The sequence below is a fragment of the Dermacentor albipictus genome, unplaced genomic scaffold, assembly GCF_038994185.2.
Source record: "Dermacentor albipictus isolate Rhodes 1998 colony unplaced genomic scaffold, USDA_Dalb.pri_finalv2 scaffold_13, whole genome shotgun sequence".
NCBI lineage: Eukaryota > Metazoa > Arthropoda > Arachnida > Ixodida > Ixodidae > Dermacentor > Dermacentor albipictus.
In genome coordinates, this window is record NW_027225567.1 from 3,880,944 (window position 1) to 3,896,377 (window position 15,434).

Below are 15,434 nucleotides of genomic sequence, written 5' to 3' on the forward strand. Positions count from 1 at the left end.
GGACTCTCAATGACCACTGCCGTGAGTGGCAAGCACACGCTCAGTTCTTTTACCACCTGGCGGATCCATGCACATTGGCCCGAGTAGTTGGATGGTGACACCTACAATGGATGGACAACATCTATTGTTGCCGCCAAGGTGCGCAGTGCTCTGCATGCTTTCCCCCTTACTACCACCAGGTCATGCATGTAAGGCTCCAACGTGATGTTTTCTTTGCTGTCATTGACATCCGAAAACGCAACCCTTTCCTTTGTGCAGTCTACCGTTATGTGACCCCGCTCATTGCATTTGTAGCAAATGAGAGGCTTCCTTGTCTCAAAAGCATTCTGTGCCTTTTGTGTGTAGGTCACTTTTTCACTCTGTTCACTATAGCCCTTTCTTTCATTTTTACCTGAAGGGACCCTTTTTCCTATCTGTCAACTCGAGGGCTCAAAGGGTGCTTCACATAACGGTTATTCTCACTTCTAGGTTGCTGCTAAGCTAACTTAGGTTGCTGCTGAGCTGTCGGTGTGATGTGTACTCCTTGACGTGTTTGGCTGCTTTTGCCGCAGCAGGTACGTTGCCCCAATCCTGTAGCCAATTCCTTTCATGCTCTGGGAGACAGTTGTAAAACTGCTCTTACAGAAGCCTCTACACTACAACGTCTGTGTCCCTGTAGGACTTAGTGCCTTTTAACCATTCGGTTAAGTTTACTCTTAAATTGTACAGAAACTCGGGATAGCTCTGTTCCTCGACTTCTCGACGCCCCGAAATATTTGTCTAAATGCTTCTGTGCTAAGTCTGTATTTTCTCAGAAGGCAAGCCTTGACCTTCTCATAGTTGTCCGCACCCTCCTTGCTCAGCTGCGTAACTTCTGTTGCCTTGCGGGGCAGGACCGTCAGTCGCCTCTGAGACCATGTGCCTCGCTCAAACGACAGTTTCGTGCACGTTCGTTTAAAATTTGCATAATACAGACCAAAATCCCCTGATACTACATATGGCTCCATGTGCATTCGCGTGCAATATGACTTGGCAACATCCTTGTTCATGGTCGAAGGGGCTCCAGGGCTGCACGGTGGCTCTGACAAGTGAAATAGCGGCCTAATAAACACTACTAATTGAAGCTTTGTTTAGGTCTGGAACTTATCCTGAGTCGGAGCACCCGTACAGTCTTGGAGCCCCTTCGACCACAGGTCCTGGTGTTGCAGGTCATATTGCACGTGACGGTACCTAGACATTTCGAACTGTGCCTCCTTGTTGAGAAGAGGTACCATTTGCTGGGTTCAATTGCCCAACTTATTACTCATGTTTCAACTTGGGGGAGCTCAATCTCTCGCTCCAGCCTTTTTGCGTCATATTGCTGTCTTCTTTTCTCCCTTTCTCACTCTTGCTGCTGTCTTTCTACCTTTCCCGCTCTTGCTGCTGTCTGAGCTGTTCTTCCTTTTTTTGTTTGATGAGCCTCCATGCTTCACTGAGCTCCTAATCATCGGCCCCCAAATCAATGAATGCCTGTCTGACCATAGGGTTTTGTGCCAAACCCTTTGTATCAATCCCCAATACCTCGCGCAACAGCAACAGATCTGGCTTCTGCAGCCTCTGCAAGTCCATGATCCTTTCGAGTGCCCTCTACTTCCAAAACAACAATGTAAAAGTACGTAACCTCCAGGCTTTCAGCAAAGTTATCTACCAGTTATAAAATCTAACCCTCTTTTAGAACCTGGTTCACATCAAAGGAAAAGCCAAGCACTCACCAACACGTGATCAATGTCTCTTTCAATTGGTTATGATGCCTAATTCTTCTGCATAGTTGCCTTGGGTCGGGCACCGTTGGTGTGCAGCTGTAAAAGCTTTTCCATAGTCTTCACCATGGATTTTGTGCCCTTGAAACTTTTGCACTTCAGTGTGAGTGCATATTGGATTAAATGAATGGACTGATGAAAACAAAGATGCAATATTGTATTGTGAAGTTTTTCGAAGGAGAAATTGGTGGTTTAAAAAAATCTGATTATAATACAGTGTGCTGTTGTCTGAATGTGCAGTTCCTGTCAACCTGTATGCCACTCATCACCGAGGAGGATCGTCCATTAATTATGCGGAAGTTGAAGGATATACTGAGCCAGACAAACTTGCACTACCTGGCGTCTGATCGGTTCCGTCAGACTGTTGCCTCTGTTGCGAGCTCCGTGCAGAAAGACAGCTCAAGTACAAATGTATATCTGCGCATCAAAGAACTTGCTGATGAGCTACGATCTCGTCGGGAGAAGAAGAATAAAAAAAAGGGCACATTACCTTCAGGCCCATTGACTGCTGGCTCAAACGCTTCTTCTGCAGCTGTCACTGGAAGCTCAGGGGAGGACACTTCAGATAGCAAATGTATCATACCAGCCATGTGTGTGGCCTTTGACTCGGTAGCATCACAGGCAAGATTGGCAGCCTTGAAGTCTCCGACACCATCACCTACTAATGCTGTGCCGGACAGTACAAGTGTGGTACAAACTGAGACAAGCAGTGTGGCTGCTGGAAAGAACGACTATGTTTCTGAAAGCAAGAAGTTGGTGGGGGCGGACCATGAGGAAAAATGCAGCAATGGTGTTGATACCATGGGGGAGACTAGTGGTGTCTCACAGAAGTCGGAGAAGCAGCTTCGGACCGAAAAGCACATTAAGAAGCTGGAAAAACACCTCATAGTGAGTACCACTCTATTATTATTATTTTTTTTATGACTGCTGTTATTGTTTTATAAAGCTACTTGAAGGAGCACTGACATATTTCTGAAGTTACAAAAACCTCAACCACATGTTTCTTGCACGTAAAAGGATTACACTTGACGAGTGTGAAGGTTGGGAAAGGTTATTTTAATTTGATACTTAACCCCTTCAGGTGCTAGTGTACAATTGTGCATGGGAAGATGGTGCATCAAAATAGAAAATGCTATTGAAATTATATTTAAAATGTATCACAAACATCTTGAAACACTTCTGATTGGACCTGTGCTCAAGCTTTAATATGTGTAAAGTGTTTTAGTAAAATGAGTTGGAAGGTAGACAACTGGATGTTTGCTTCCGGTGTCAGTTTGTCTTCACTTTCATTGTTTCCACAATGTTTTACATCAGGTGTCTGCATAAGTGTTGTCCAAGTGTGCTAGACATGAAATAGTTGATACTCTCCTATCTGACATTCCTTAAAGAGCTCTGCATAGGGTCCAAATTCTTTAAACTGGACAGAGTTCGCCGAAGAAGTGAAAATTCCTAATTTGTTCTGAAGCTGTATGGTTTTCATGATTCTATACAGGCAGAACAAATGTTATGAAACTGAACTTTCAATGGACAGAATTAATTGCTGCCTGAAGGGGTTAGTGGGTCTTGACGTGCCAGACCTGGTTTCATTGACTTCCAGAAGAGGGTTGTAGCACCGAAAAAGACAACACTCAGTAAGCGAGACGGGACAGGCGGGACGGGGCAACCCTCTTCTGGAAACATGCACCAACTAGCCCCCCAACAAGTATTACTCTGTCATTGACTTTATCGTGATGTCATGACTCGGAACAAAATTTGCTGATATCGTGTAGTAATAAGGCTAAGTATGATGATGTTGCTCACAAAAACTAAGCAAGTGGGCTACATGCATTTTTTTCTAGCTGCGCTAGTGTGTGGCTGATCCTACAGTAATCGTAGGAATGGAGCAAGCCAGTGTATTATAATATCAGGACTTGTTCAGCTCCTGGGTACCAAAGCCAAAGCTAGCTTGTTGAAAAAAGTCCATACATGTCTGTTAATTCAACTCTAATTTGATCTCAACTGAAGGTTTGGCTGGTACCTATACCTTTTTATGGACCAGAACTTTCGTTATTTCAGTCCTGAAGTTGGCCCTCACTAGTTAATTTGAGCTTGACTCGTTTGCATGCACACACCTGACCACAGCGGTGGCCCTAATGTCTGCACCACTGGTCTTGGTGGTGTTAAGAGACTGTGACCGCTTCTAGATGCTTTCTTGTGATGAAAACGCCAATTTTTGGCTGGCCCTTGGCAGAGTTACAAGTGAAAAGGGCAGCTTATAATAAATGTTTACCATAGGTACACCTGATTTTAACACATTCCTTAAAAAAAAGAAAAGTTCCGAACATTGTTTGTACACTGCACTCGTACACAAAACCAAAGCCTCATTCATGGCATTGACAACAGACTTATGTCAGAGACACTGTTATCACTGTTGCCATCGCATGAAGGCGCCAAAGCAAGTTTTTGCACAGCTCAGCAACGATGATGCGCTGTGTTCATTACAAAAGCTTATTCAAAAAAGAATTAATTTTACTTGCTAAGCTAGTGGCAATGGAGCCGCAACATATGTTCTCACTAGAATAGCAGCTTGGGCTTGTTGGTTTTCCATCCTGGTGTTAACAGCACAAAACGCAGACGGGACACAAGACGAGAAGACACCACAAGCGTTGACTTTCAACAACGTTTATTTGAAACACGGCTTCTTATTCCATTGCCCACATGTGTTGCAGTCACGTGATTGCACATCATGTGAAACGCGCACTTTTTTTGCACTCAAGATAGTGGTTGTACATGGAAAAGCTCAAGTTCTTTTTTTGTTAGTAACAAGGACGGCGTGCTAATGCATCGGTCACAAAGTCTGGCAATCTCGGCTGCCTCAATTTTCTCCCGAACCAGCTGGTCATTTTGTTTTTCCAGCACTTCACAGCGTCTGAATTCTGCGGCACCAGCATGAGAGGCAATCCCTGACACGGATACCTAGATTCCTGTTAGCCTGCTCAATGCTAAGTTTGTGTTCCTTCAGTCTTTCGTTTGTGCTTCTTGATGTTTGCCCTATATACATTTTTTCCACATTTCAGAGGTATTGAATACATCACAGCTTCTGTGCAATCCACAAAACGGCTCGGAAATGTGGAAAAAAGTATGTAGGGCAAACTTCGAGATGCACAAACGAAAGACTAAAGGAACATAAACTTGGCGTTGAGCAAGCTAACAGAAATCTAAGTATCCACGTCAGGGATTGCCCCTCTAAAGTTTGTGCCGCAGAATTCAGACGCTGTGAAGTGCTGGAAAAACAGAATGACCAGCTGGTTCGGCAGATAATTGAGGCAGCCGAGATTGCCAGACTTCGTGACCAATGCGTTAGCACGCCGTCCTTGTTACTAACAAAAAAAAAGAACTTCAGCTTTTGCATGTACAACCACAATCTTGAGTGCAAAAAAAGTGCGTGTTTCACATGATGTGCCATCATGTGACTGCAGCACATGTAGGCAATGGTATAAGAAGCTGCGTTTCCTTCAAATAAACATTGTTGAGAGTCAGCGCTTGTGGTGTCTTTCCGTCTTGTGTCCCGTCTACGTTTTGCGCTGTTAACACCAACATGTTCTCAGTATGTCAGTCTTTCATCACATGATGCGCTGGCGAAGTTGTTAGTCAAGGCATGGGGCAACTTCCCAATCGTGATAGTTTTGGGGTCGTTCAAGAAAAGTGGTATATCAAATGTAGTGGACTGCACAGAGAACGTGTTTGGCCCATAGCAATGAAGAGCTGTTTGAAATTGGCAATGATGGGCATTAAGTGCAAATAAATTTCCATTCTGTTAAGGTAAACACAGGTTTATTTTTCTTGGGATTACTAGAATCAGAAGCATGCTACTTTATTCCCATTGTAAAAGCAGGTGCACAGTACATTTTAGTGCACATTATTTTCTGATCTTGGATGGCTAAAGAATGGTGTGTGTCAGATTCAAGGGCACATTATAATTGGCTAAGTACTGCCCAGTAGAGCAGAGGTACGTTAGGGGTTTTTCCTGCTTCTTTTATTTGATTGATAAATTAACAAATTTGGTCTGTCCCTACAAGGTCATTAACAGAAGGTGACTCTATTATGGTCTGTTATTTAGGGCACTCTGACACTTCTCAATAATTTTTCTGCAGTTTAGAGGGCTTGGACCTTCATTTTAAGTGGGGGAAAAAAAAAGACAATTAAAATAAGTCATATCAGTATTCTTTAACAGGGTCACTAAAATAATTATTTTATAGCAAGGAGAATTGTTTGAGACAGTATCACTCACGAAACGCTTTATCACACAACTTTTTATGACAGCACACTATATAGAATGAACTAGAAACAGTTAAATATTGTTTTCACAAGCACTGCATTCTCCCTGAGGTTGTATTCCGTGGTGCTGCAGCTATTTTCCACCTACCTGGGCACAATGTCCTCCAGTGACAGGAATATGTCTGGTCAGTTTGAGCACATTCTCATGTCTTTTTCTGATGAAGGGAGCTCAAGGGTCTTTATTTCTCATGCTTCCTTTCTTGTTACTGTGGTGATGGTACCCCGCAGGGGCGCCTGCGTCAGCAGGCGTTTGGTGTGTTGCGACACCACGGACCCGAGCACACGAGGGTTGGACCCACCCGCGTGTAGCCGAGTGCGGCTTAGCCGTGTTTGGGGAAAAGGGGATCCTGAGGGTTGAGCCGATGCTGGGTGTTTGGACCTTTAAGGCCCCCCAGCGCAGGCAACACACCTTTTCGGCCTCGGCTTCTCATAGACGGCACCTCCAGATTGACCCACCTGGAGGAAATTGGCAGTCGCCTTTTCCTGTCTCTCTCTTCCTACAACCTTCGTCTTTCCCTTACTTTCCACCTTTCCTGTCTTCTTCTCTTTTCTATTTACTTCCTTCTTCTTGGCGGCAAGAGTTAACCCTGTGTGGCTATCCAACCTTGGGTACACCATATTTGGTTATAGTGGCGGCATATGACTGGCGTCGTGCAGACTTGCATGCAAGCTCTGCCGCATCCCCTCGTTGGGCTCCGTGGTGGCTGGTCGGCGCTGTTGCCGAATTTTTATATATTTTCATGGAAACATCTTTCCCCAAACTTCCTGATCGCCCTCATAAACGAGGGCACACCGAAGATGTCTTCAAGTTTTTTGGACACCAAATCCAGAATTTCCCCCGCTTCCACGTTATTCATTCTGAAAAGCCAAACAAAGCAGTCCGAACCATTTCACCATTCCTTGTCTCAAAGTCCTTGACTGATGTTTTTGGTCCAGGTTACAAGGCATCGAGGATGGCAAGCAGTGACCTCCTCTTGGAGCTCCGCGATCTGAAACAATATGAGAATCTACAGAAATTAGTGTCATTCAGGGAGACCCACATTACAGTAACGCCGCATCGTACAATGAACACCACCCGTGGTGTTGTGTTGGATGATGATTTGCTTGAGCTGACTGAAGCAGAACTCCTGGAGGGCTTCAGTGAGCAAAATGTTATCAATGTCAGTAGAATTAAAATGAGGCGAGATGGTAAAGAGATCCAAACCAAGCACCTAATAATCACCTTTGGTTCAAGTGTCCTGCCCGAGTCAATCGAGGCCAGGTACATCAAGCTCCGTGTTAGGCCGTACGTGCCAAACCCACTCCGTTGTTTCAAATGCCATCGCTTCGGCCACAGCTCGCAGAGCTGCCAAGGCCGCCAAACTTGTGCTAAATGCAGTGCCAAAGAATACACCACTGAAACTTGTGAGAACGCTCTCCACTGTGTAAACTGTGATGGGGAGCACGCCGCGTACTCGCGGTCGTGCCCATCCTGGAAGAAAGAAAAAGAAATCGTAACGATCAAAGTAAAAGAGAATATCTCATTCAAGGAGGCACGCAGGCGGGTAGCATACCTGCCAAAGAAAAGCTTTGTCGAAGTGGCACGTCGGGGCAGTGTCACAACGGCCTCCGGCGGCTGTCCGACCCACAAGCAGTGAGTCGGCAGCTACGCCATCTGCCCCCGCGGCGGTTGCAGCTAGCGCTGCTCTGTCAACCCAGAATGGGGGATCATCGACCCCGAAGGTTGGCGCAGCCGAGGCTGCCCCGGCCTCCCCGGCCCCTTCCTGCGCTGCCAACAGCCGGCGCAGCCAAATTCCTCAGGGAGCCCCATCGACCTCCGGGCTGGTGGGCGCAGGGTTCTTGCCCTCCAAGGCGGGACCCTCTCTAGTAACTTCTCGCTCGCAAGAGCACGTGTCCGGCGCCTCACAAGACGCAATGGACACAACACCTATCCCCACGGCGCACCAAGCGCCTAAGGAGTAACGTGGCTCCCTCGAACGCTCCAGAAAAAGCAGAACCCCGGTGACAGGGCCTCGCAAGAGCTCTGTAATCTAATGCATCACTTCTGTTTCCGTATACACAGCATCAAATTACTTTAAATATGGATACACAAATCATACAATGAAACATCAGAGGTCTTCTGAGAAACCTTGATGATGTACAAGAACTCATCCACCAACACAATCCAAAAGTGCTGTGTTTACAGGAAACACACTTAAAACCAAAACACACAAATTTTCTTCGACAGCACGTTACTTTTCGCAAAGATCACGATGATGCTATCGCATCATCGGGCGGTGTTGCCATTGTAATTCAAAAAAGCATAGCATGTCAACGTTTTCAGCTACGAATGGCCCTCGAAGCAGTGGCGGCGCGAGTTGTCCTGCTAAACAAACTCATCACTATTTGTTCGCTTTACATACCCCCACATTACAAATTAAACAAACCTGAATTTCAGTCCTTCATAGGTGAATTGCCAGAACCTTATGTTGTTCTTGGCGATTTCAGTGCACACAGCACCTTGTGGGGAGACTCTCGTATCGATGCGCGAGGTCGTCTCATTGAACATTTCCTTTTTTCTTCTAGAGCGTGCCTTCTAAATAAGAAAGAACCCACATATTACTCTCTTGCAAACAGATCCTTTTCGTCAATAGATCTTAGTATAGTTTCCGCGTCTATACTGCCCGAACTCAAATGGGAAGTTATGGGCAATCCTTACGGGAGCGATCACTTCCCCCTACTGCTAAGAACATCTAAAGGAAATGAATTTCCCCCACAAGCTCCTAGGTGGAAGATAGATACAGCCGACTGGGAGAAATTTCGAACTCTATCTAGCATCTCATGGGCTGACATGTCTTCTCTAGAAATTGATGCCGCTGTGGAGTATCTTACAGCATTCATAATAGATGCCGCTTCTAAATGCATATCTGAAGGAAGTAGTTTGGCATGCAGACGGCGTGTCCCGTGGTGGAACGACAAATGTAGGATTGCTCGTAAGAAACAGAACAAAGCGTGGGGGTTGCTATGCGCTTCCCCCACTGCAGAGAATCTTATCAACTTTAAGAAAGTAAAATCTCAAGGCAGGAGAACCCACAGGCAGGCCAGAAGAGAAAGTTGGCAGAACTTTTTATCGAGTATTAACTCGTTTACAGATGAGGCCAAAGTCTGGAACAGGGTAAATAGAATTAGAGGTCGACCAACGTACTCACTCCCTCTGGTAAATACACAGGGCGATACGCAAGATCAGGCAGACTCACTTGGGGAGCACTTTGAGAGCGTATCAAGTCCAACAAATTATTAAGAATCCTTTCTCAAATACAAACAAATAGAAGAATGTAAGCCACTCATAAGAAAATGTCGAAAGAATGAACCATACAACTGTCCTTTTAGTATTGCCGAGTTCAGAGCTGCCTTGAGATCATGCAAGAGCTCCGCACCGGGTTCTGGCAAAATCATGTATGAAATGATCAAAAACCTACACAATGACACCCAAGTTACACTACATACTCACAATTTTCAACACTATTTGGGCTGCGGGATACTTTCCAACTGCATGGAAAGAAGCAATTGTGGTCCCTATTTTGAAGCAGGGGAAAGACCCATCCATGGCGGCAAGCTATTGCCTGATAGCTCTTACAAGCTGCCTGTGTAATGTTTTTGAAAAAATGATTAATTGCAGACTCATACATTTCCTTGAACTCAACAATATGCTTGATCCCTATCAGTGTGGCTTCAGAAAAGGCCGGTCGACAACAGATCATCTTGTACGCATTGAAGGATATATTCGGGACGCATTTGTACATAAGCAGTTTTTCATCTCAATATTCCTTGACATGGAGAAGGCATATGACACAACATGGCGCTACGGCATCTTGCGAGACTTGTCGGAAATGGGCATCTGTGACAATATGCTGAAAATAATTGAAAGCTATTTGTTGAATCGCATCTTCCGAGTGAAAATCGGCAACGTACTGTCGCGACCTTTCACACAAGAAACAGGTGTACCACAGGGAGCCGTGTTGAGTTGTACGCTCTTCATAGTGAAGATGAACACGCTTCGTGCTTCGCTACCACCTGCCATTCTTTATTCTGTCTACGTTGACGACATTCAAATCGGCTTCAAATCCTGTAACCTCTCAGTATGTGAGAGACAGGTGCAGCAGGGCTTGAACAAGATTTCCAAGTGGGCAGACAAAAACCGATTTAAATCAACCCCCACAAAAGCTCTTGTGTTCTTTTTACAAGAAAGAGAGGCCTGTTTCCGGATCCTTCCCCAGAACTGTGTGGACACCAAATACCTGTCAACAAAGAGCACAAATTCCTGGGTATTATACTTGACTACAGACTCACTTTCATTCCACACATTAAATATCTGAAAGAAAAATGTCTAAAAACAATGAACTTAATGAAACTTCTATCCCAGACTACATGGGGTAGTGACAGGAAGTGTTTAATGAACCTATACAAGAGCCTAATTCGGTCTCGATTGGATTGTGGTGCTGTGGTATATAACTCTGCCGCCCCGAGCACGCTAAAGATGCTAGATCCTGTTCACCATCTAGGTATCCGGTTAGCCACTGGTGCTTTCAGAACGAGCCCGATTGAAAGCTTATACGCAGAATCAAATGAATGGTCCCTCCATCTACAGAGAACTTACATCAGCATTACATATTTCCTAAACATACAATCCAATCATCAACATCCATGTTTTAACGCTGTTAACGATATGACCTGCACTATACTTTTCCATAATCGTCCCTCTGTAAGAAAGCCTTTCTCGCTTCGAGTGAGGGAGCTTAGGGATGAAATGCGTGTCCCACTCCTTGAGCTTCGCCTAATGCATCCAACCAAGTTGTTACCGCCTTGGGAGTGGCAGGTCATAGAATGTGACACATCCTTTTTAGAAGTAACAAAACACGCACCAGAGATCGAAATACGAACTCATTTCCTAGAACTCCAGCACAAGCACTCCTGCGCAGAGTTCTACACAGACGCTTCGAAGTCTAATGCTGGGGTGTCGTATGCTGCCGTCGGCCCATCCTTCTCAGAATCCGATGTACTACATCCGGAAACAAGTATATTTACGGCGGAGGCCTACGCATTACTGTCTGCTGTGAAGCATATAAGAAAATCGAAACTTCCAAATGCAGCGATCTATACAGACTCCCTAAGTGTCGTGAAGGCCCTGATGTCACTCTATACACACAAAAATCCAGTACTTAATGAACTATATTCCGACTTGTGTATAGCGTACAGGTCTAACCAGCGTATCATTATATGCTGGGTGCCTGGCCATAGGAGCATTAAGGGTAACACTCTGGCGGACGAGATGGCCACGTCAATCGCATCGCAAGCTGTTAACCCTACCGCTCAGGTGCCTGTCATAGATCTGAGGCCTTTCTTGCGAAGGAGGCTGCGAGATCACTGGCAACACATGTGGGACGCGGAAACGGATAATAAGCTCCACCTGATAAAACCACAGTTAGGATTCTGGCCCTCGAATACAAAATCACGCCGTACAGATGTCCTATTCTGTCGTCTCAGAATAGGACACACGTTTGGCACCCATAATTTTCTACTCACCGGAAGTGAGCCTCCAACCTGTGGTAGATGCGGGGAGAGGCTGACCGTACTCCACGTCCTCCTGGAGTGTCGGGAAGCCAAATCTGAGAGAAAGAGACATTTTCCATTAGCATACCGACAGAACATTCCTCTACATCCTGCAATGCTTCTTGGTCCAGAACCGCTTTTTAATACAGACACAGTTTTAGGTTTCCTCAGAGATGTGGTCTTGCATGTTGTCCCATGCATTCGTAGCGCCTCCTCTCTCCAGAGGATGCCACTGCGATAATTGTTTTGCATAGCACATGCCTCCAGGCCTTTGTGTTTCAAGGGCTCTAAGGAGGCAGTAGTGCTCCGGCATTTCTTATAGTCTGATATATTTTACCTATCGTATCATTCTTTTAAATGCATCTAAATGTTCATAGTACAAGTCATACGTCGTCATAATTTTATTATACAGATTTTACGCACTTTAGAGCGTATATTTTAAGGCCCCTTTACAGCCACATCACACCAACTTCATAGTAATCATAAGTACACTGCAAACCCATTACCACAGACATAGCGCTCTTTGGCCGTACCTGGTCCTTGCGCCATAAAACGCCATACATCATCATCATCATTTGGTGATGGTAGCTTCAAAGTGAAGATTAAGTAACAGCACTTGCTTCTTCTATAGTGTGTACTCGCTGCAGTGTGCTCTGTGCACAAATTTGCAGCCAAAGAAACAAGTGCTGGCCCACTAATATTCTTGAGGCAGAAATAAGAGCAAAGCACTGAGAAGCCACAGTATGGCAGGTACATCATGCCTGGACCAGGTGTGTATCTTTCTCGCACCAGAAGACGTCACTGCGCTCACTTTCCTAAAGGACTGAAACAGAAGTTCATGTTAGGCAATCCCCTCTTTATCTCAGTAGCAGCCATTGTCATTGCACCGATGTTCACCTATTCCACATTCTTGGCCATCCTAATGCATCCTCAGTGTAGCCCAACAGAGCCCAGCTTTTCTAAATAAGCTATTTACTCCACTCCTTTTCTCCCATGTAAATGCATGAACATTTCCGCACATATGCACAGCAGCTACAAGAGATGTCCCAGATTCCAGGTGAGATGTGTGCATTTGCTTTGAAGGGCAGTACTATATATTTATGTAGCATTTTCTATTACAATTTTTGGATGCAAGAAACTTAATTGGCATAAAAATTGAAAAGGATTTGTGCAATACTGCTGCAAGTATTCCAGATGACATGCGGGACACCAGTGATATTGCTTACACATCACTTTCACATTCTCTGTAAGATGGACAGGGACAAGAGAAAACACATGAAGAGGTGTCTGTTTGATATGGATGCAAAATTTCGATATCTGTTGCACTGTTTACATAAGGCAATGAAAGCTAGCTCTAATGTTCATTAGGACATCGCCCACCAAATAAGTGTGTTTATGCACAAGCGCAAAAATTATTTCAGTGTTCTTATAGCTCTTAGCTATAAAATCCCATCTAGCAGTATATCTTTTTACAGGTAAACCTCGATATTACAAACTTCAATAAAACAAAATGGTCAATATAACGAAGTACTTAACTTTTCATGGCCTCTCGTCCATAGAACACCATGCATTTAGAAATTCAGTATAACAAAATGTATTTGTATGCAATTTCGATATAACGAAATTTTGCTTCCACCGCAAAGGAATGCCGAGACAATGAATGGAAACTTTCGCGGATGCAGGGGGTGAAATGATTGAATTACAAGCGGCTGCTTGCAAATGCACCTCTCAAATTGCGCCTGGCCCGAAAAAAAGTGACTGTTGAAGTGGAGCCGTATCATGTTCCGTATAAAGTCAAAATGCAGTAAGATCCTATTGGCCCGCACACTTTGTGCTTTAGGTGCGAGTGAAAGTGTGCGAGGGTGAGACAAGAAGGATAGCGGCTTCACGAGTGCTGCCTTCCCACGTGAGCAAAGGAAGAGAGGGACAGGGGAGCTCGCTCACAGTAACGCGATCAAGCACTCACAAGAGGGGGGGGGGGGGGAGGGAAGGGGGAAGGGGTGGTTAAGTTGGCGCTTCGCGATTTCTGGCGCACGTCTTGGTGGCTGCGCATGGCTGTTAGGCTGTTAGCGCAGCTGAGCGCATACGCAGCGCGCACCCTGCTTTAGAGGTAATCTGCTGCGTGTGCAAAGACCGCGTGGCATCATTTTAGCTGTCTTCCCACGCATTTAGTATTGGAGGTTGCGTAATCTCGAGTTTCGTTGACTCGTTGGAGCAAGAGGTAGACAAAGCCTTCGCTCCCTGCTGCCGTCCCTTTTCATGATAGCCTCATCTCAGTGCGGGCCACTCAGCAGTGCAAGAGCAGAGTGCACTTGAGAAAGCGTGGCGAGCTTCGTTTAATTCGTACTGCGGATGAGAAGATATTGTGGACGTGGCATGAAACCGTATCATTTGTCACCGACTCCCAAATTCATCAAAATAAATTGCTTCCTTCGATTGCCTGATAATTTGGAATATTCAGCGGCCCCTTTGCTTGTAAGAAAAATCGCTTGGCAACTGTAGTTATTAGCATAAAAGGTTGAATTTCAATACAATGAAATTTCGATATGACGAAGAAAATTGCTGTTTTTGCCTAGTTCGTTTATCAAGGCTTAACTATTTATTTATTAATTTCCAATTGACTAATTCATGGAGTGTAACATCCCAAATCAATACAGGAGCTATGAGCGATGCCATTATGTGTGGCACCAGACTAGCATTGGACACTTTGTTCTTTAAATATGGGCAAGTGTTTTTGCATTGTGCTCCCATGGGAATGTGCTCATGGCAGCCAGGATACAAACTTGTGACCTTTGCTTAACGACAGGATGACACAGTCACAGTGCTAGTGTGGCGTTTCGATGCATTTTCCTGGGACCTGCTTTACTGGGTGTTGGCATCATCCAAGATGTTTTCTATATTTATCTATTTATTCGTACCCTCAAGACCCGAAGGCATTACAGAGGGGAGTGGTACATGTGAAAATAATAATACAAAAATAGAATTCTTTGTTATACAATGTTGGCTTGTAGTGCATGAAACAAACAGTAACAGTACATGTGAGAATAAAAAATATAGTAAAATTGCTTATGACACTATGTTAGCTACTTGTACGTGAAAACAAACAAGATCTTGGATGGAGGCCATTGCAGTCCTCTAAAGTATGTGGAATGAAAGAGTGCAGATAGGTTTTTGTATGGCAGGCTGCAATACCAAACTTGTTGGCGTGATCGATGCGTAAAGAAATGTGGGCGAACTAAGTAAAGAGTGTAGCTGTGGAATATGATAACAGATTTATGAAACAAAGAAAGGCAGAAAAGTTTGTGGCGGGAAGTAATTGAAGGAAGCTCAAGTGTATTTTTCATGTCAATGATGCTAATTGTGCTGTGATAGTTGGAAGTAATAAATCTAGTGGTGTTATTCCTGTAAGAAGAATAACCCCATATAGAAGAGTGTTTCAAGTTTTTGTTCTGACTAGAGTTTGGTGGAGTAGCAACTTGAGAGATGAAGGAGTGGAAGAAAAGTTATGAAGATAACCTAGCATGTGGTTAGCATCATTAACTATGTTATCGGCATGCAGAGTCCAGTTAAAGGGCAACTCCGGCAATTTTTCAATGTACACTAATCTTAACAAAATTTTGAATATACATTCTCTTTTGCACTCTGATTATCTGTGCCAAACAATATTGTTGCAAGTCGTTTAGTTTTCGTGAAAATCAATTTTAAAGATTGGTTGCCTTCCCAACTCATGACTTTTTACTGGCCACCCTG

The 15,434-nt window shown here is 44.6% G+C and overlaps 1 protein-coding gene across 8 annotated transcripts in view; it reads left to right on the forward strand.

Moving 5' to 3' along the window:
* The window catches only part of LOC135912998 (death domain-associated protein 6-like), a 149,753-nt gene that overhangs the window by 70,573 nt on the left and 63,746 nt on the right, over positions 1–15,434 (forward strand). For all 8 annotated transcript variants that reach the window (XM_065445614.2, XM_065445616.2, XM_065445615.2 and 5 more), the window contains one exon: positions 2,019–2,666. In XM_065445614.2, coding sequence (XP_065301686.1) covers positions 2,019–2,666 — 648 coding nt within the window. The remainder of the gene's footprint in view (positions 1–2,018; positions 2,667–15,434) is intronic.